Source organism: Candoia aspera, chromosome 11 (genome assembly GCF_035149785.1).
Source record: "Candoia aspera isolate rCanAsp1 chromosome 11, rCanAsp1.hap2, whole genome shotgun sequence".
NCBI classification, from domain to species: domain Eukaryota; kingdom Metazoa; phylum Chordata; class Lepidosauria; order Squamata; family Boidae; genus Candoia; species Candoia aspera.
Window position 1 is genome coordinate 14,399,675 of NC_086163.1, and position 22,814 is coordinate 14,422,488.

Here is a 22,814-nt window from a genome sequence, read left to right on the forward strand (position 1 = left end):
TATATGTTTCATACTTCGGCTATAAAAAGCAGGGCCACTGTATTACAATCCCTTTTCTTAAAAAAATATAATGTATCCATGCTCATGAATATCAAATGCAAGAGTCTATTAAATATATTTTAACATTACTTTCAGCACCAACTGTACATTTTTTTTATTTATTTAGTGATTAAATAAGTGCTTTAAAAGTCAGTAACTGGCAGAACCTCACTGTCTCTCAAGGGAAGGACACGATGTGAAGCTCTAAAACAGCCTCTATCAGCGAAGCTGTTAATGCCGTACTTAATGGTGAAGCAGGCCCCGTTGAGTATAATAGTTGTGTTTCCAGGTAAGCTACTTAATGTAACGGGTTCAAATGTGTGGTTTTAGTCTACTCGGACAGGAGAGCAAATAGTGAATTGCATTGGTGCTTCCCACATACGAGATGCTGTCTGCTTTCCTTCCGCACCCACTAAGGTGTCTACATGTTCAGGCCATGTTTGCATAAGATCTGCATATATAAAGACCAAACCATCTACAGGCTAGCATTTCCTAGAATATATGCAAATTTGGGCTTGCTTTCAACAGGGTTCTATATGCACCTTACCTAAATACTACTTGTTGTGCATAAATGTCCAGGAAGTGCAAATGTGATTTCAACTACCCTCATATTCTTCTTCCCTGTTCTTGGCAGTGTTTTACATCTGGGGTTCAGCTGATTAGCTCAAACAAGTGCAGCATGCTGATCCTTTAGCATAACATGTATTCAAAACAAAACACAATGCAACTGGATGCCACCACCATGTATAGTGGGGTTCTGCACTACAGTTTTAATTGTTCTCAATGAAATCTGCTCCCAAAAAACAAGTGTATATAAATAACTGTAGCTTGGAGTATAACTGGGAACTTTGTCCATAAGAACTAGAAACAAAAGCTGAATTTTTAATTCAGAGCACTGAATCAGCTCCTACATAAATTAAAACAAACACTATAATTAGCAAGTCATCTCACCAATAGCTAAAAACTGAAACGAAGACATGCCATGTATCTGAAAAGTGCTTTTCAATAAAAAGGAAATGCTTGACATCCAAATAGGGTACATCTCAACATTTTTTTTCCAAGGCAGGTAACATGATCAATAAACTAGTTTCTGGCTTGAGACTGAAGAATGTCAGTTTGAAATTGGTTCGTTTCTTGTGCAAGTAAAGGTAATGTCACTCTTTTAGTACTGACAATGTAGTCACTTAATTTTTTTTAATTCTCCATATTGTTTAACAGTGTGAATTAAAGATTACATACACAAAATGCACTTATCTATTCCTTGTGTATTTTTGTTAATTACATGCCTAAAAAAATAGTTACCTTCAATAGGAACTTCACTACTGTTATATAAGCTTATAGTTTCACAATTTTCTTGTAGTGTACTAAAGAGGCATGATCTATTATGAAAAATGAAAACAAACAAACAACTATCAAGGCTTGGAAGGGAAAATTAAGAATGAAATTTTTAACTGGGTTATTTATATCAAAACCTAAACGGATTACAATAAATAGATTGTTTACTGTAACAAAAGGGGATGAAATGTTGCTATTCTTAGTATGATCACAGATACTTAAAGAAGTACCCAATAATTGCCTCTTTGTAAGTACATCAGAAGTTCATGCTGAGGATGAAATGCCAATGCAAAAATGAATACAAAGAAAGAGGGAGTCTACTGTCTTAAAACCCATTCTGACCAGTCTCATTCCCATTCTCTTGACTGCGAAAGTCAAGTACAGCATCCTGAAATGGAAGCATTCTCTCAGTTTCCCCTTAGATGTTCTGTTCCTTAAAGCAGTGTTTCTCAACCTCAGCAACTTTAAGATGGATGGACTTCAACTCCCAGAATTCCCTAGCTAGCATTGCTGGCTGGGGAATTCTGGGAGTTGAAGTCCACCCATCTTAAAGTTGCTGAGGTTGAGAAACACTGCCTTAAAGGACAACTTGGAAGCAGCCACATCCTAAATCACACGTAACCCTCACCTGAACTATTCTTGTAAATCAAGAATAGGTAACTTGATTTGGTGGTGGAAGGTTATATCACATTTTAAAATGAAATGGATGGGCGAGGGAAAGAGCTAACAGTTTTTCTTTGTTTTCTTTTTTTGGCAAGGGTGGGGACCAGGATACCTGTGACCAGTAGGCTGTTATCAAATATTGACTATGGCAATACTGTCTCTCTTTTCAAGATGCCGCTGCATATAATTTAGAAACAAACAAACAATATATTAATGCAAAAAGGAAGAATCCTAGATTGGGTAGTCTTACAAATTGCCTTGAAGGACTACTCTCCACTCTCCAAAAATTATTTACAAAAAGTTTTCCATTTGCCCAACTTCACAGTTCAGGGGGGAGGCAGGGAAGGAGACACCAAACTCAAGTAGCACCATAAAAACTGAGGTTTTAACTCAGCTTGGCTAAAATACAAATATAAATAGATCAATAAATAGACCAGGAATATATCTTGCGACTCTTGTAAAATAATTCAAACTTGCATATAAAACAACTGTTAAGCGATGCACTACTTGAGTGAAGAGAAATGCAGTGGGAATGGGTGTGAACTGGGAGAGGACACTGCTAAAATGAAGCATCAGACTACATTTTATACAGAGAATAATGTTGGTTTTGTAGTTCTGAGAACAGACTGTGAAACTATCATGGAAATCCCTGGCAGTTAAGCAGCTGAACTGTACAAAGTAAGACAACCAAAGAAAGAAATTCATGGCAAAAGGTATGAAAGAGCTTGTAACAACTGCCAAATTCTAATTCAGTGTTTCTCAACCATGGCAACTTGAAGATGTGTGGACTTCAACTCCCAGAATTCCCCAGCCAGCTTTGCTGGCTGGGGAATTCTGGGAGTTGAAGTCCACACATCTTCAAGTTGCCATGGTTGAGTAACACTGGTGTAATGTCACAAAGTGAGCTTAATGGTGATAAATTCAGTGTTGGATCCAAAAGGCTTTTGGTCAGCAGTAACAGCAGAGCCCAGCCAGGAACACTCAGAACCTTGTGATCTCTATTATCTTCCTGATATTTTTTCAGAGATCAGAAAGGATCTGCAAGGGGTGAAAAGAAATTAGCTTCCGCTCTCATTTTGATAGCACAATTCCTCCCTCAGATTAAAAGCTGCCGGAGACTGGAAGGAACCTGTCTGTTTTCAGGGGTTAAATTCTGAATCCAACATAGTGGGTTTTCATCTGAGCTGCAATGGACTTTTGCACAGAGATTTTGAAATGTTACTTGGTAAGAGTGAGAGAGATGGGGGGGAAAGGTCCTGTTTGTTGCACTGCTTCGGAGTTTGATTAATAGTTTACCTGGCAGTCTTTGCGGCTCTCCTAAAATTACGCATGCTGAAGCATGCTGAAATGAAATGCTACTAGCTAAATATCTGCTTAAGATATATACAGGTAGAACTGAAAAGTTTTGCTGAAGGGGGGGGGCAATCAGATACTTGCATTTCTAAGCATCATCCTATTGCAGCAAAGAAAAGAATTAACCGGCCAAATATTTTACCAAGACGCTGAACTTACTTTATGCTGGCAAGAATTTTTCCTGGAAAACAAGCAGTTAAGATGGGATGCCTAAGAACTTGGCAGAAGCTTCCCTCCACAGAAATGGCTGCTTTTTGAATTTAGTTGGTCACATCGGGATGTTTGTTTTAAAACTTACCTGAAGCAGATTTTATGCCCTTAAGATATATTTCAAGGTAGAGAGGTTAAATCCCTTTTAGTCAATTCCTCGCTGTGGATTTTCTATGCCACTATCCTTTGGATTAATAACAGGCATTAAACATAGTTTTGTTGGTAGCAGATAGCCACTGGAGTTTTACTGTAAATGCAGGGTCATTCATGTTGTTGTTTCTTCAAGAGCTTGTAAAATACTCTGCTCTCTTGCTGATAACAGAGACTTTAGATGCAGGAATAAAGACTTGCTAAAGAAAAGGACTTTGAGCAAATAAATATGTGCATACACATACATGCTTGCTCCTAGATCTTTTATTTAGCAAGTCTTTCAGGCAAAGTTGGAGATCCAGAGAAAAGGGAGCGTTGTCTAGTTTATGCTCTGAGCGGCTGCATGGTCCTTGTTTAGAATTATGTTGATGATTTCCCCTTCATGTTCCTTCATATGGTCCAACAAATTCTCTTTGCTGGTGGACTCAAATCCACAGATACAGCAGCAGAAGAGCAGAACGCAGTATTCTGAGACCAGGTGGGACAGGCCTGCAGCTTTCTCTGAACTGCATGAGGTATGGGTGGTAGGACCTTGATCCTGATGGCTATCAGAACTAGTTGTTTTGTTAGCCCCTGGCTTAGAAGAGTTTGAAAAAGACAAGCCCTCTGAGCTACTGGTTAAAGGAGCTGCATCATCTTCCAAAGTTTCGGTTACTTTCTTCCCAGTAAGCTGACCCAGAAGCCTACAAAACAAAGGGAAAAATTTATTTATTCATTAATACTCAGTATATGGGAAGATAGTTCAATACTAGACAACATTTAAAAACCATCTCTAAATTATATTCTGTGTTTCCTCAACGGTGCTGCAGCGGACAGGTAGTCCTCACTTAACGACCACAATTGGGACCAGAATTTCGGTTGCTAAGCAAATCTGACCCGATTTAAGGACCTTTTTAGCAGTGGTCGTTAAGAGAATCACCGCAGCCATTAAGAGAATCACACGGTCATTAAGCGAATCATGTGGTTCCTCATTGATTTTTGCTTGCCAGAAGCCGGCTGGGAAGGTTGAAAATGGCAATCACGTGACCATGGGACGCTGCGACAGTTATAAATGCGAACTGGTTGCCAAGCACCCAAATTGTGACCATGGGAATGCAGCAGTGGTCGTAAGTGTGAAGAACAGCCATAATTCAGTTTTTCCAGCACTGTCGTAAGTCTGAACTGTCGCTAAATGAAGGGCCATTAAGCAAAGACTACCTGTATCTCCAAGCTGTTATTAAAGATCTTGTTTTTAAAGAGAAGTTTAGCCGTTTGACATAAGAAGGGGCCAGCTAGCAAGAGCATCCCTTTTAATTCTCCATCAGCCCTACTGTTTGATGACATTTCTTCTCGAAACACAGAGAATGAAAAGTGTGACCTTTTTGTCCGTGGTTTTGGATTGTACCTTGTATCACAAACCCAAACAGTGACTGCACACACCTGCTGCTTTGCGAAATCGCATCATTAATAGCTTTATTCACTTGTTCATAATTATAGTTTTCATCACTCGCGTGTTTCCACATATGAGACTTTAGTGAAGGAGGATGACTGCACACATATCCACAGAGGGAACATCTGAAATAACAACCGCGGGATATAAAAGTCATTTCAAGTGAAAAACATCCTACGCCAACTTATGTAAGACAGGCGCCCCAATTTCCAGTTAAACTCGGTTAAAGTAACATTTTAAAGAACCTCTGCAGGACATCTTCCCACACTGTAGTTCTGTCTCAGGATAAATATATAGTCCTATACTAAGAGAAATCCCGTTACTGATTTGCTGGTAAAGTTAACTTTGCAGGATACAGAAAGTACAGAGACATATCTCATATTCTCAGGAACTGACATATTTTCGAAAGCAACAGACTACATCCACTACCAAAGGCTGAATCTAGTTCAGAGTCTCTTGTTCTAAGATTTTTTTTCTTTCTGTGCCTTCAAGTCAGCTTTGCCCCTGGACGGTTCTCCTGGCAACATTTTCGGGAGTGGTTGGCCCTTGCCTCCTCCTCCCTAGGATTGAGAGAGAGGGACTGGCCCCAAATCATGCAGCTGGCTTCATGCCTAAGGCAGGACTAAAACTCCCACTTTCTAGTCTGGTGCCATGAACACTACGCCAGACTGGCTCTCTCTAAGTGATTACTACATACTACATAATTTATAAATTGGGGGAAAATGTGATTCCTAATCCTTAACAAGCAAAACAAAGCAACAGCTCAGTGGCAGAACACTGCATGGAGCTCCAGTTAAAAGGGCTCAGAAAGCGGGGCTGGGACATTCTCTCTAGCAGAGACCATGAAAGGCTGTGGTTGGAAGAAGGATGAATTGTCTTCTGGATATTGCTGAACTACAACTCTCAGCAGCTCCAGTCAAGCCATCAAAATAAAATACCCATCAGTTCCCAACTTTTCTTCTCTAAGGCCTACTTGATCTGGATGGATCTGAACAATATCCAGAATGTATGCTGGGACTCAGCAGATGGTATACAGTGCATTTTCTTCATGTCAGTAGCTACAGGTTTCTTCAAATAAATTTAAGAGAGTCACATTCAGCTCTAGAATTCTTCTTATGAGAGCTTATCCACAGCCTGAAGTCTGCTGAGTATTAGGTTGCTGATGGGAACGTAGAATAAAGACTAAGAAGGCAGACAGTCCAAGCAGTAAGAGAAGATCTAGAGAAACCTTGAGGATGGCAACCTGTTATTTAGCCACATAACAAGATTGCTGCTGGTGCTACTGCCTTGGTGAGCTGTTTGTTACCTACTTGAACTGCTCCATTAACTGCACTGCCTGATGCTCCTGCGGATGGCGTCTCATATGGCACTTCAAGCTATTCATATTTGTCGTGGCAAAGTCACACACGCGACATCTGAGCAAAAACAAAGAAGGGGTTGACTCCAGCAGCCTTGTATCCCCTTGGCATTTTAATGTCCAAAAGTTAAAAAAAAGTGCTTTGGAAGGTTAGCAATACTTCTAGGTTTGGCTACTTATAATTATAATTCAATAGTCAAACATGGACTCCTCAATCTCCAGTCGCATTGGGGTCTGCTGCGATAAAAAGGATAACTGGTTGGGGAATTCTGGAAGTGACCACCTGCAAAAGGCTGGTCAAGTTTATTAAAAGTTGGCTGACATTAAGATCATGAAATCACTAGTTAAAAGTCCTTTCCAGATGCTGGCAACCTACTTAAGCAACGGACCAGAGAGATGATGTACAGATGGCTGCGGGTCTCTGAAAGACTCAGGGGAAGACCCCACGGTCCTTGCAAAAATTGTTGCTAAGTTGTTTAATATGACAGAATGTAACTGATTTTTAACAATTATATATTTAAAAATAAACCAGATTTAGATTTATTTAGATTTCAACCCAGCTTCCTATATTACTTTGGAATGCAATCTCCAAAATGTGCCTCAGAGGTGACTTTGGCCTGACAAACATCACCTTGCTGCCCTCAGGTTCAATCCATCTCTCTGAATATTCTAAATGGAAAACGTTCACATGCATTTTGCAAAAGGCAGGACTCTCTAAAAAGCTGGGCTTAATTCATTTGCTTTAATAATTTAGTGGGTAAATTTTAGGTTCTCATTCTGCCAATGAAAACAAATCATTATCTGTGGCAAGTAGATGCTTAGGAAACAGTGTGGGGAAGGCTGGGGGATTCTAAATACGTTGTAAGAACAAATCACTGGTAATTTATGCCCTTCTTCAAAATCAGGATATTTCAAATTGCCCGCTGGCCACTGCAAGAGAACCATAAAAAAAAACAAAAAACAAAAGTGACTTAAATTCCATTGATATAAAATGCAGATATGGTCACCTGTATGGCTTATCTGAGTTGTGAATCCGTCTATGATTCCTCACGCCAACGTATGTTGTGCTTGTGTAATCGCAAATATCGCATCGGTAAAGTTTCTGGACCGAAATCTTATCCCCTATAATAAGAGCACAGGAAGACATTTGCTCTGCTTCAGCATTGTTTCTACAGGGCCTAATTAGATGTCTATGAGAACCCTGAGCTGGAAGGACACAACCCATCATAATGCCTCTGAATGTGGAAGTCATCCTGAGCCATGATGACGACCAGCCACTGATAGTCTTATCCTCCCCACATTTGTCTGCTCTGCCTTTCCAACCACCCAGATTGGCAGCCTTCACCCCACAGTTTTTAAGGGGTGCTGCTTTTCAATTGTCTTGAATAACCTGCCATTTATTCTCCAATGGTTAAAAAGAGAGAAAACTTGGCTGCCTTTCCCCAGATGTTTCTAGATTACAATATCATTTCTGTATCTCCGTGATCAAAACTGGACATAGCCTGCATTACCATTAGTGTAACCAGGCACCTTTTGTGTAACCAGAGGATAGGACATATCAATGAAATATACATGCATGCATATATACATGTTCATTCATGTATGCAAGTTAGGTTGCAACCTCCCAATATTGACAGGAACAGCTGTGAAGAATCTGGTCAGTAGCGGGATTTGATTTATGAAAGCTGATTTTTAATTTTTTTTTTAAATAAACCAAGTAAGGCCAGCCTGATTGCACTTTTGGGGACAGGACAGTGAATTATTATGAGGAGCATCCAATTATCAGCCTGCAGTTTAAGAGACACTAACAAGAATTTTTGCCACGTAAAGAATACAATCTCAATATCCTTTGTGATATCACTCCTGAATCAAGTTGTCCTTGGTAGTCTACTAAGCCAATAACACTTTCCATAGTTCATGGCTGGCTGGGGAATTCTGGGAGTTGAAGTCCACACATCTTCAAGCTGCCAAGGTTGAGGAGCACTGGACTAGTTACTCACTCCACCCAATATTGCACACTATTATTAATTTGATAAAGCACTACATTCACACTCTCTCTTTTACTAAATGCTTTAGTCGGGCTGTGGGGGGGTGTTGGGAACTGCTGTTAATGCACACGTGTATTGGAGGGGGGAGAAGGCAGCAGTGGGATAGTGAAGGAAGGCATATAATGGTATGACTGATCGCAGTCTAGCTGCAGGTCCTTTTCTACAGCAATCCAACATTTTTAGGTCGTTGTGATCCAATCATGGGTGCTAAGTTCCCTTTAATGTTACAGTGCAGCCATGATGAACAGGAACATCGATGATTTTATAAGCAGGAAATGCATGTTCCTGCTCAAGCAATCTGCACGCAAGCAGATGCTGCGCCATAAACTTTGGAGGTTTTATAGAGGAGGCATCTGTTTGACAACAGGGTTTCCTTCCTGCAATTGTATCTTAATTTGATTGCAAAGGGCTTCCAAAATGCTTTGGAAAGCTAACATTCTCATTTAATGAACGCCATTAAAAAGGTGGCCATGTCAAGTTAAGACAGGCTTCTAACATTAGGTTTTAAAATAAAAAGGCACTTTAAGATATGAGACAGGGCAGGAGAGGTGATTTCATGCCCCCTCTTTTTTTTTGAGCAATGAGCCATTAAGAACACTTGCAGACAAAAACTGATCTCTGCATCCAGCTGAAGGAATAGAAAAAAGAATCTTCCACTAACAAATAATTCATCATTATTAAGTGACAAAAGGCCTTAAATGGGGATGGCGGAGAAACATCCCCCTCTGTCAGTTCTCCAGTGGGCAGAGAAACCTTTTCCGAGTACCATAACCAGGCACAGGTTCTATTTGCAAATGGGAAAATAAATAAAGGATGGGTTACAGTGGCCTTCTTCCAACCTAGCACCCTCTAGATCAGTGTTTCTCAATCTCAGCGACTTTAAGACCTGTGGAATTCTGGGAGTCAAAGTCCACAGCTCTTAAAGTCACTGAGATTGAGAAACACCGCTCTAGATCTATTAGATCAGGGTTTCTCAACCCTAGGGTTCCGCGAGAGGTCACCAGGGGCTCCCTGGGAGATAATGATTTATTAAAAAAATTATTTCAAATTTGGGCAACTTCACATTAAAGGGTTTCATTCTTTATTTTCAGTTTAAGAACACTGTGAATGCATATATACAGGCCTACCCATGAAACGAATATAATAATGTTGTAACCTCTGGCCTGTATTCGAGCCTGAATGTGCAGGGGTTCCCCGGGGCCTGAAAAATATTTCAAGGGTTCCTCCAGGGTCAAAAGGTTGAGAAAGGCTGTATTAGATTACTCCCAGAATTGCCAGCCAGCAGAGCTGAGGGGATTAGTAGTCCAGAATCTCTGGAGGGTACCAGGAGAGAGAAGATGCATCCTGGCAATTCACAGGAGCACCCAGGTGACAGCCATGGGGTGCAAGCGCAGCCCAATCCAATCTACAAAACTAGTCAACAAGATAGACAGTACCAACTCTTTCATCTGCTTCACTGCAAGCCATTAAACTGTCAAACGCTGGGGATGAATATGCATCTGGGAGACAGTGCTGCTCTCTTTCATGACTGCGCAGCTGACTCTGGAACACAGAACCGTTGCATGAATGTTAAAGTCATGTTAAAACAATGTTGTTAGTCCCTAACACCAAACTCGGTTGGCTTTATTCCCTTCTGACACTCTTTTAAGCCACAAGCAGCTAAAAAAAAAAAGACAGTGAATGAACTGATAGAGCTCATGCATTACACAAAGCCAGTTTAACAGCAGCTTGGTAACAAAAGCAAAATTGGTCAGATTCTTTCATTTTGCTAGATTATAAGTCATGGTTTAAAAGTCACAATGGCTTAGTTCCCACAGCATGCGGTGCCAATGTGTAAACTAGGTCAGTAGCTAATTATGGTCAAGGGAATGTGGGGAAATAACTGCATGTCATGAGATGGAGGAAATCCTATGAGATAATTGGAGATAACCATCAATTTAAACCAACATTTTTCAACCTTGGCAACTTTAAGATGTGTGGACTTCAACTCCCAGAATTCCGCAGCCAGCATGCCAGAACTCAGTGTGCTGGACTGATTTCCCCAGCCAACTCTCAGAATTCTGAGAGTTGAAGTCCACACATCTTAAAAGTTGCCAAATTTGAAAAACACAGATCTAAACTAACTATCTTTGCTTGGCTCAGTGTGTCTGGGAACTCAAGCAATTGTGGAGTACTCAGTAAAACATGCTTGGACAATGTATAAAGGCATAATTTCAGCTCTGGAAAGTCAGAAGTTCTGATTTCTGATACTAAAGTTCCTTGATCAACTTTAGGTTTAATTGGAGTATTTTAATCAAATTTGCAGTTATGAGAGCCAAATCCATTATCACTGCCTGACCAACTATCCTTTGCTGGTATTTTGAATAGTGGATACATACATCTCAGAAAAAATTGCTCATGATTCTTCACTTTTGTAGTTTGCAAGGAGGAGAGACACCTCCATCATGGCCCCCATACTGTCATAGTGTTCTTCCAGACAGCTTTGATTATGAAATGATGCCATCTTGTATATTTTCTTTTTTCTGAGTGCTCTTTTTACTGTTTGCTTTTATTCTGATTATTACTCTAGCACTATTCTTTATATGGATGTTTTATATTTAGTGTTGTGGGCTGCCAAGCATCTGTTTGCAGCTGTATAGAAATCTAATAAATACACCAATTCCTTGACAACCCGAATAAAGTCTGTTTGCAGTGCTGCTCCCCACCCCCCGTTACTTTGTCAAGCTACACTAGGAAGAAGCACCCCATGATGTTTTGCACCACAAATCCTGGGTGTCCCCACAAGCAGGACAACCATCAGAAACCACAGGTGGAGTTGTTGTACAAAACAAGCAGAGGGCACCAACTTGCCACCCCTCCAATCCACTTAATTCTAAGCAACCAAGCTTGCTGTTTGGGCCTTGCTTTTGATGAACCCAAAGCGTAGCTGTTCACCTTGTAATGAAAGGATTCCTCACATTGTTTACACTGGTACATTCGGGTTTTGCAGTGGTTGATCATATGACTTTCCAAATCCTTACTGTGGTTGGCTACGTGCTCACAAATTGGACACTGATAAGGCTGCCTCTGCCGATGGACCCGCAGATGCTGCTTGATGTACCCCTTGTTGCCACTGCTGTAGTGGCATAAGCGACAACGGAAGGGCCGATCCGCGTTGGGGATGTATTCTACCAGGTTGCTCCCCAACACGCTGGCCTCCCCCAGGGGTTGGCTCTGTATATTATCTTGCAGCTCTTTCAAAATGTCCTCATCAGAGGCGTTTTGGTCTGTCCTCTCTTTCAATTTCTCAATTACAGTGAGCAATGACATGCTGATGCCCATTTTAATGGGGCCTTCGGGGATCTCCGGTTTATCCTTCTGCATTTCCACAAAAGCACAGTCGCCTTCGTTCAGGCTTGTCAATTCTTCCGTCTTCAGGGAGGCGATCCGTTTAGAATGGCCGATGTAGCCACTGTCGGGAGGCCTCTGCCCAGCCTCCGAACTTAAAGGGTTTACATCGGCAAAGGCTCGGAGGCTGGATCGGGTGAGTTCCGTGGCTCTGATTGGCATAGTGACAAGGGCCTCGGCAGCCAGTGAGTGCAGCCTCAAAGACTCCGAATTGGTTCTCCTCCTGGTGGGTGGGGCATTTTCGTCGGCTGCTTTAGCTCGGCCAGGATTCAAGTTATCTTCCGTCTTTTCCGTGCTGCTCCACCCAATTATAACTTCTTCGATTTCAACAGAATTCTTATCCATGTGATAAATGTCACCCGACACGTCACGTCCAGCCAGAGGTGGCTCAGGGGTGGTGTCCACTGAGTAATGCAAGACATTACTCGTTACTTCATTCTGCAAGACAGGCTCTCCAGCACTGGGCAGACGCTCCACAATGACATTAACGTGGCCCTTTTTGTTTGGGCTGCAGTTAATGATTTTCTGGGCCGATGAAAGCAAGCTACCAGCCACCAAATTATCTGGCTCAGGAGCGTCATTGGATGTTGTCTCCTCTAGTAATTTGCCAGCAGGTGACACTGCAGCTGGCTGATTTAGGACTGACTCTTCTTTTACAGGTTCTTCTGCTGGTGAAGTTTTGAAAGCCATTGAATTGGGGCTACAAATGCGAAGTTGAACAGCCTGGTTGCTGCAGAGTCCCTGTTCATTATTTTCTAGGGAGAGGAGGACAGTATCCAACGTGGCAGAATCTGACAATGTTGCTTGCTCTTTTTCTTCCTCAAATATGGGATAAGAGCAATTAACTTCACCTGCGTGCTTCCACGCATGCGTTTTCAACATTCTTTGCTGCCCGCAAGTGTAGCTACAAATCAAGCACCGGTACATGCCGTATTGCTCGTAAGTATACCATTTTCGCCTCCCCTTCTCAGTCCCTTGGGGAGGCTGTGCCTCTTGATCAGTGCCAATTCTGACAACATTTTCTACTGGCCCAGGCAAAGTGGCACCTGAAAGGGTGATACAGTGCTGCTCCTTCAACAGGGCGTGCATTTTGTTGCCGTTCTCTGGGTGACATCTAATGTGACTTTCAAAATCTTCTAGGCTTCGGGTGGTGAAATTGCATACCGAACATATAAGTATGACCTCGTTCTGACCATGTTGCTTGATGTGCTCCTTTAAGAGCGGAAGAGTGGGCGACAGGTACTTGCAGAGACTACACTCGTAGCAAATGACCTTCCTTTTACTCGGCGGAGGATCGTCCATCGCGTAATAGTCTTCTATATTTATTGTGCCTAGAGCAGGCAATTCCAGGGTTTTAGATGGGGCCTCTGGAAGGTTAGTGTCAAATGAGGGCACAGACATGTCAGGATGCAAGCGTTTTTTCCCTATTAAAACACATTTCTGCGACTTTTCACTTTCAACAATCTTGCTGAGCTTCTGAATGACCTGGATGAGAGGGTCAGGTTTACACTTCAGCTGGTCATCGGCGCTTTCCGAGGTTGGGCTTACGATGGCTTCAGAAATCAGGACAGCTTCCTGTTCCCTCAGATTTGAGATTAGTGCAATGATGTTGCTGCCTTCTTCCATAATACCTAAAATGGCAACAAACAAATAAGTAAATAGCTTGGGTTACTGAATGAAACTTCCAGCTTGTCAAGCACAGAGACAGAAAAAGGACCACCAAAACAGATTTATAATTGGGCTGTAAGAATGTCCTTTTGATTTCATTGGCTGATAGTATATGAGACTGTCTCTTTCATCATCAGTAAGCTATTATTTATTTATTTAATTTTTATCCTGCCTTTAGAAGTATGCATGATCAACTACATGAATAGGATGCTTCTTTAATTAAAAAATGATCTTTCGCATAATGGCCTTACCAGGTTCTTGCCAGTCCAGCAGAAGGTTCAGAAGGGAAAGGGTTTGGACCCAATTGTTCTTCTTGCCAGCCACAACACTCTCCTCAGCTGTCCTTGTGCTCTATTATTACAGGTGATTAAAGCTGATATCCCTGTGAACCAAGATACAGCATCCTTCAACAGAACAGCTGTCAGTTGATCCCTTGCATGTTCCTTGTGGATTCTCTCCTCCGGCTAACTGAAAATGTTCATGGCAATAAACTGGGACAAAGATATAGTTAATTAAATCTTTATTTAGAGTAGAAGGAAACCCAACCTTTCTACAACATCATGCAACCTTATTATATTTTTTCTAGAAATAAAATGCTACCTACTGAAGACCAAGGAATGTACCAAGCCAATTATTATTAGCTTTCAAATTAGTCTTGATTCTTGGTAATGGCTTGGATGAGTCCCTGCATTTTTGTTGGCAACATTTTCAGAGGTGGCTTTGACAGTCAGTACCTTCTCCCTAGGGTTGAGAGGGACTGGCCCAAGGTCATCCAGCTGACTTTGTGCCTCAGGCGGGACTAGAACTGTATTTGGGCTTCAGGTGCCTTTAACTACTACACCAAACTGGTTCACAAAGCCATATGTGAACACAGAGCAAATTACCTACAGGACCTTCTACCATGATAGAAAGCTTTGCACACCAAACTGAGCATCTGGAATTAGTTTGGAAAGCAATTAATAAGCAGCACAGCTGTTTCAAGACTGGTAATATCCATGCCAGCATTCTTGGCCAGCTGCAATTTATAGATTGCCTTCAGTTTAGCAAGTACACAATGGTTAATATGTTGTACTAGAAGCAGGAAAACCTAGGTTCTAATCATTTTCAACCAAATAGTCACTAGGTGACTTTGGGCAGTCACTTTCTCTTTGCCCAACCTACCTCCCAAGGTTGTTGTTTGGAAAAATAGATAGAGGGACTACTGTGTATATTGCTTTGAGCTCCTAAATGCAAGGCAGGATAAATAATATTTTGTTTAATCTAGTGAAAGATTCTAATAATGCACTTAAAGAGCTTAGATGGATTGGAATTTGTTAGTGATGACTTCCTGTGTCAAAAAAAGAGAAAAGAGTAGTTTTGATAACAGTGCAGAAATCTGGGTTTTCAACTCCTCCATTAGCATTTTATTGCCTCACTGAGATATCTAAATCTAACTAGGGACATTCATATTAGCCTTCTATATGTGACAATTCAATTGAGGCTAATGGTGGGATAATTTTGACCTAAATTTCACAGGAAATGGAATTATAATAAAGATTTTAAAAGTAGTCCTTTGCTTTCAAGGAAGGTTGATTACAGGATGTATGCAAAATGTATGAGAAGCTGAAGCCAACTAAAATCCTTTTATGAGACTACGAAAAAAACTGTGGCTCTGAAGGAAGGTTCAAACACAGACTTTAAAGCAGTAGCCTTTAATTTTTTAATATGGAGCACCAATTTAATTCAAGATCTTATATTAGCATGGCGGTAATGCTTGCTCAGACATCTTCACCCATCAATCGCAAACCAACTGGGGGAACTTTTGTAGAAAAACACTATAAAACATGGAAAAGTCTTGAAGGACAGGTGCATTTGCCTGCTATAGCAAGCAAAGAATGAGAAAAAAAAATCTAGCAGAATCTTCACAACTGGCCCATTGAGGCAGAAGCTTTGATAGGCTAGACCAGTCCAGCCCCTGCAACACCCTGGCACCTCCAGATAGGTCTGGACTACAAATCTGGACATTACCAGCCAAGGAATTCTATTGGTTGGGAATTCCAGGAGCTACAGTCTCAGACATCTGGAGGCAAGTCAGGTTGAGTAAATAAGTCGAAAACCCTTTCGTTCAACCCAGCGTGGAAAATAGTATACTCCACACCCACTTATTGCGAAGTGGAGAAAATCCGTGGTGAATAACGAAGGGGAAAACGACTTGACGGTTCAGAGCCCCCTCACCCATGACCCGTCAGTTCCCACAACGCGCTTACCCGCATGGGTGAATTAACCCCTCTTCTGGGTTTCTGCCATGCAGCGAGCCCTAAACCCGCGGGCGCGGTTCACACCAAGGGATAAGCTGCGGGAAAAGACGCCACGCTTAGCTGATGGAGTAAAAGCAGCCCCGGGGCTCGCAGCCGTTCCGGCGAAGCGCCTCGTGGGAACGGAGGGGGGGGAAGAGGGTCACCTTCTGCCCGGCGACACGGGCTTTGAGGAGGCCCCAAGCCGCCGATCTCCCACAAAGCGGCAGCCCCTCACCCTCTGCGTCCCTCCGCGGAGAGGAGAGGGGAGAGGAGAGGAGCGGAGAGCCGTTTTCTAGCCCCTTCTCCCCCTTCCTCCCGGGCTGCCCCCATCCGGCCCGCGGGCCTTCCCTCGCTCACGCCCCCGCCTCGCCTCGCCGCCCCGTCCTCACACCCACCTTCCCCAAGGACGACTTTCCTTTCCTTTCCTTCCCCTCCTCTCCCTCCTTCTTCTCTGCGGAGCCCCGCTTCAAAATGGCGACGATGGAAAGGCGGTCACATGACCCGGGGGCCCGGTCAGGTGGCCGGGGAGTGAAAGTTCCGTCTGACTTTCTCTTCTCCCTCCCTCCCACCTGTTACCATAGAGACCGGAAGGCGCGAGGCCGGGCGAGCGCGAAGCGCGCGGTCTCTCGGCCGGTCTGGCGGGGCTCGCTGCGTTCCCACGACTGGGGAGCGGGCCCGTTTCCCTGGTGCCGTGAGCCATGCAGTAACCAAACGCATAAGGCGGACCCAGGTTAGAGCTAACCGAGCCTGGCGTGTGGTGGGAGCCAGGTCTTCCTGCAGCCGAAGCGGTTAGCTTGGTCGTATGAATTGAGCCACTCTCTCTCCCCATGTCCATCTATTGCTGCACCTCAAAGGGGCCACATATATGTGGCAACCGCTTCTTGGTTATACTGGACTGGTGGTTTGGGTTTGATGTTTCTCGGCTTTGTATTTTAATGTTCGTAACGTTTGGAATTGTTTTTCTTTTCTTTTAATTCTATTCGCTGCCCGGAGTCACTTGTTGAGATGGGCGGCCATATCAATTGAATAAAATAAATAATACATAAATATATCCCTGTTTAAGCTACAATTTCCTGGCCCCAGAGAGGTCCTGGGGGTTATCAGCCTGCAGATGTGTGGGGTTGCAATTATTATTATTAATTTTTATCCTGCCTATTTTTATATGTATTACTCAAGGTGGCTAACACACCTAATACTGGAGCCCTTGATGCTCTCTGAGCTTGGTGGTTTGCTTGCAGACGCTTCATTACCCAGCTAGGTAACATCATCAGTGCAACTAGTGTGCTGCTTTCTAGACTGGGGCTACACGGTCCCCCTTTAACAAGAAGGCTGTGCACTGATGATTTTACCTAGTTGGGTATTGAAACGTCTGCAAGCAAACCACCAAGCTCATTTATTTATTTATAAATAAATAAGTTCACAGACCATGAACCCAATTTAAGATGACCTGCATTTACAAAGCTATAAATAGCTTATTTATCTTTTTTGAATTATACCCCACTTTAAGCTCAGGTGCCCAAGGAGGCATACCTAGCGGTTCCTCCTTCCATTGTTCCCCACAACAATGTCCCTGATATCCAAGTTGTGCATTATGCTTCTGCTTACCCTTCATTGAAACTGATTTGCACGATATGTTTAACTCACTGGCCGAATCAACTTGTTTGAAGGGAATTGATCAATGTATTTGAAGTATTAACTGACTAGAAGAGCTGGGTTTGTAAAATGCATTAAGCCACCCAGACATGCACAAAATGAACACTAACCAAGTTTGACCTAACTTGACTGAACACAGCCTGACTGTAACTGGTTACTTATGCGGCTGGAACACCAGTCATTTCTCTCTCTGCCCTCAGCTTTTTCCCTTCATCTTATATAAAAAAAATCTGAGCTGCAGATTCATTTATGTAATAAAAACAATAACATGAACTTAATAAACAGCAATATTAACCTAACTGCTCAAGAAGTATGTTTTGAAGGTAATAAAAAGAACAGATGATGTAATTATTTTTTAAAATGCTGTTGCTTATTTTTTTTTGAAAGAATAGGCTCTTATGAACATGCTCGTAAATCTTTCCATAAGCTCTCAAATGCATTTAAGTCGGTTGGAATTGTTGACCTCAGTGTGGTCAAGTCTTCTACTAATTCTTTGTAGCCCATGCTCAAAACATTTTTCAATGATTAAAAAGAATGGGGTGTCTTAGTGTTATTAATGAGATAAGTAGTGGTGAATTCCTCCAGAAGCATAAAGGGTGTAGTATGTTTTATGTAGGGGTTGGGTTGTAAATTTTCCCAGCCCATACATTTTCTGCAGTGGGAACGTGAGTGCATTGGAACCTCTTCAGCCTTTTAATCACAGGCTCTTTATAATAAATTGAACATCTAATTGGCATCCCAACAATCATAAATTTGTTTCTTGGCATATTACATAGCGTGCTGCAGTGCAATGGCCGTAATTAAGTTCATGGTACTAGGATGGTCGAACCACTTCCAAATCCATGCTTTACTCAGTACTTAGAGGATCAGGTCCCTCGGATAAAGGGTAAATGCCATGCATACAACTGAACTGGTATAATGCCTTCTTCCCTTGCACTGATTGGACTGTGAGTGAGGTTTGAGGATAACTCAGCTTTAATTCTGGCATTTCTGATGTTCATTGGCACTACTCTGAAAATAATTCTTTTCTGCAGTTCTTCTCCACCATTCTTTTCAATTGAACCAAAAAGATCCTTTAGAAAAGAACATACATTAATGAGCTTCTTATGATTTGAAGTGGTTTTGCACTAACTTTAGTTACAAACTAGCCAAAATCTTCATGCACCTGTGCTGCTTTTTTATTATACAATAATCTCTTTGATGTTCTGTCACTTCAGTGGCATCTCACTTTTCATTCAGGAGGAAACTCTTGAAGGCATTAGGATGTAACTCCTTCTATGGGTTGTTTTCAGAGCAGGAGTCCTGGGCAGTGATGGAGAGATGCATACTAGAAAAGCAAAAACAAGAACAGCATTTTCAACCCTCCTGCAGCAAAGAAGTAACTCAGAAATGCAATAAAAAGAACATTGTGTGTGTGTGTGTATATATGCCTGCCTGCATGCATGCAAAAAGGAGGGCTTGTTTCCTATTTCAAACATTTTCTTGGAGAAATGAAAATGTTTCCTAACACCTGTGCTAATATCCATCACACTATTGGCACAATGTTCCTGCAACGAAATAGTTTTGCAAATCAGTGCAGAAATACTATCAACATCTCCTCTTCGTTATTCCCTAATTGCTTTCATTAGCTGTTTGTGACATATTAGCAGCCTCTGAGAAAAGAAGCGTTCCTTGATTTTGCTAACACATCTAGGTTTAATTTCTTAGAATTTATTGCAACTCACGACAAGTCTCCAAGCGATTAAAAACAAAAACTTTGCCTCCTCCTTTGGTTACTTTAAGTAAACTTTCCTCTTGCTGTCTTAACTGCCAGTGTTCACTCTCCAGCAGTCAGGATTCTGCTGTAATTATTAAATAACCCCCTCTTTTTGAGCAGACAGACAGAATCAGAGATTTTATAAGGCAACTTATTGTTTGCAAGGCCTCTCAGTATACACTTGAGCGAATCTCTAAAACTAGCTGGATAGAAGCAAGTGAAAATAAAGCATGACACTTTTCCTCCAAGACCTTGAGGTGGCAGCAACACTACATTTAACTTCTGTCATATGTTTGGAGTGAGAGGTTGTGTGTGTGTGTGTGTTTAAAAGCACTAAATCAAAACAATCCTATTTGTTATCATTTTATAGCTCACGCATTAAGTCAATAAAAACTTGTCTGGAACGTCATTTGCATTGTATGTAATTTTTACTAGTTTATCAGCTATGTTTTAAAAGCACATTTAAACCGGCTAAATGAAGAAATAGGCCATAAATGATGGCAAAGCTGGGAACTTGTCAAATGCTACAGTAAAATGAAAAGTCCCTTTTGGAAAAGCACGGTTCTAAAACAGTCTTTCAAAAGGGTTTGATAGTGCACTAATCCCTTTTGTCTTGACTAACTGTACTTAACAGCAGACTGAATATTTTCCCGTTTCTTGCCAGACCCTTTTTATTCACAGATTTATGCAGGAAGGTCATCTAATTATGTGACTTTATGTCAGGAAAGGGGAGTTTGTTTGTTTCTCTTAATAATACGGGATAATGAAATGTATTTATGTAGAAGTGAGAGAAATGTATTGAAAAATTATACTGTGACTAATGTGAAAGTACTATTAAGATACCTTTAACAGCATATTCATTACTACAAAGCTTGCTGGTAACCACATAGTTGTAATTAAGGCTAAGTCTAGTGTGATGCAAAACTCCTTTGTGGCACTCAATGCTTGATTACTGTGTGTTTTTGTGTCAATTATTATCAGTTCAGCAATTTATAATTAGATATTTAAAATAGGGGATGCTATTAAAACTGTTTAAATGTTATTTTTAATGTAGGGCTTTTGGAGGAGGCGATCACATTTCTTGCTGGCAGGACATACAGTATATACATAAAATGACACATGATTTATAGTATTTGTTACACTAATTTTCACAATTCTACAATTGGGGTCTAAGAAGAAATGAATAATGGTTTGGTTCAAGTTGTTTTAAGCATGCCAAAGAGATTGATCAAGTGATTAATTTTAAAACATGAACAAATCTTGTATACTTTTACTAAACATGGAAATGGCTGAAACTGGTCAGGCAGTGGAGAACTGAGGTAACTGAATGACCTTAATTTTTCTTTTGAATTATTTGAAACAGCCAACCTGAAGTGTTGATAGAAACAGTGGGTGAAGCCTTTTTAAAAATTACTCTTATCGTTTTTCTGATCTATATCATCTCTCAGGTCTGTGCCCCCTTTCTGGACTGTTACATTACCTTACCTTTACAGGAAGATCAAATGTCCTCTGGGGTACAAGCATGGGATCTTGAAATCAACACACCTGGAGAGCACCATTTGATAGCTCTATCATTGGTAAGTGTACGCCCCAAAAGTGTGAGGTGTTCATACAGTTCGGTAAGAAAAGGGTAAACACAGGCATCTGAAGCCTGAAAAAGATCTATAACTGCATCTTGGGTTTTTTCTTTTTTGAGTTTTATGTCTCTAAGAAGCAAGTGTAGATAGCTCCACTTTCTGTACAAGCTGGCATTATTTAAGTAACACTCTTGGCATGGAGGAATGGAGCTGACTTTGAGGATAGAGAAGGAGTGAATGAGTTGTTAAGGGGGGACTTTGTGGAACGATTACTCAATCCTGAGAAAGAGGAGATAATGAGAAAGAAACTCAAAATAACCCAGCTTAATTTTCTTCAGTTTAAGATGGGTCAGAGAGAAATTTGGACAGCTTTCAAGAGTCTGTATCCTACCATATTACAGAAAGAACATTCCTGTATTCCTTACCATGCCTGCTTTTTGATCTTGCCTTCCTGAAGAGCTTCCACTAATGGTAAACTTCATTATGGTTTGCTCTAGACAGATGTTTATTTCAATCAATTAGATCGGACAACTCAAGCGTAAGATATAAAATAAAGATCACCCAGCATTTATACTTTTTACAATGAAGCTTTTGTACATAAACTTATTGACATCCTACCTATACCCTTAGGTTTCTGCTAATGTCTTAGTAGAATCTATTAGGGCAAATTATTTTTAGTCAGCTGCTCTCTTGTAGTGCAAAATTAGTCCAATTTTGTGGATTTCTACAACACAAATTAATCATACGGTCTGGATTGGCCCAACTTGCTTGGCTAAAATGTGTTTAGTTTATGGTTCATCGTGTCATGTGGACCCAGACACGATTTCATCTCTTTCCATGATATGTAAGGTTTTTGGTGGCCTTAAGTAGCCACCCTCCATGGTGCCATGCCTTCCAGCAGAAAATCTGCATGGGCAACGCGTTGGAAGTGTGTGGACTGTTCCATCAGAGCTGCATCATTTGTTTGTTTCGCCAATAGGACAGAAAGCCAATAACTGCAATGGTTAAAGATCCTGCTTGTGATGCTAATATGTGGGGAGCCAGCACATTTTGACAATGTGCTCATTCAATCTTGAGCAGCAAGGGTATTCCATAAATTCATATATTTGAACCCAGGTTTGCTTATGATGTTGAAATACAGTGCTTTATTTCTATTAGTTCTTGCCAAGTCATATCCTTATCAAAGTAAAATCTTTGCAATAATCTAATGACCAAAAAAAAAAGGGATACCATATAATATATACCAAAAAAGGGGAGGAGGGGGACTTTCCCTTTTCGTCTGTGAATAACATTGGCTAACTGAGCAGGCATGCTGAGAGCTCTTAATGTGGATGCCAGAAAGGCTAAAGCAAGAAAATCCCCCTTAAAAATTGTTTATTTAAGACCACCTCAATAGATGGTCTTCAGTGAACTGCACTCCCTCATTTGATACCATATCCAGGAGTGGTCCTACCTTTAGGCAAAATGGGCAAGAGTGGTAGGAATACTATCTTTACAGTACTTCAGTGCTAAAAAAAAATCAGCTCCTGGCTGAATTGGACTTTGTACATGGAATGAGAAAGTGGCATCATCTTTTTTCTGTCTCTGGCAGCGAACTATCTTCAGCTGGTCCTACCCATACCTATAAAGCAGAGATAATGTAGGACTGTTGTAAGAACAACTAGAGCAATGGGTCTAAAAAGCTTTGAAACTCTGTAAAAGGAGGGCTGATGGCAGCTTTCAGCAACTTTGGGCAACTGCTGGAGTTCAGCTGCCCATCATGTTCTGCCAATGCTGATGCTGGGTCCCATTGGCCTGATCACCAGCCAGCATCCCACCTGCCAGCAGGGGTTGGGAAGCATTTTGCCAAACTGATTTACCCCTTATCTCAAAGTATGGGGGATGACTGCATATGCAGTGAAGGGTTAGCTGTT

General features: G+C 41.4%; 2 protein-coding genes across 3 annotated transcripts in view; one reads left to right on the top strand and one right to left on the bottom strand.

Annotated features, from left to right (window-relative positions):
- Nucleotides 1–22,814, top strand: part of SLC7A9 (solute carrier family 7 member 9) — a 304,184-nt gene that overhangs the window by 176,040 nt on the left and 105,330 nt on the right. The gene's annotated exons all lie outside the window — the stretch shown is intronic.
- ZNF507 (zinc finger protein 507) lies at nucleotides 4,000–14,296 on the bottom strand. Its single transcript, XM_063313177.1, has 7 exons — nucleotides 13,891–14,296; nucleotides 11,519–13,602; nucleotides 10,021–10,126; nucleotides 7,544–7,658; nucleotides 6,490–6,594; nucleotides 5,170–5,304; nucleotides 4,000–4,433 (listed from the first exon to the last, which is right to left on the bottom strand). Exons 2-7 carry the CDS (start codon nucleotides 13,595–13,597, stop codon nucleotides 4,070–4,072), a joined length of 2,904 nt encoding a protein of 967 aa, XP_063169247.1. The 5' UTR covers nucleotides 13,598–13,602; nucleotides 13,891–14,296; the 3' UTR covers nucleotides 4,000–4,069.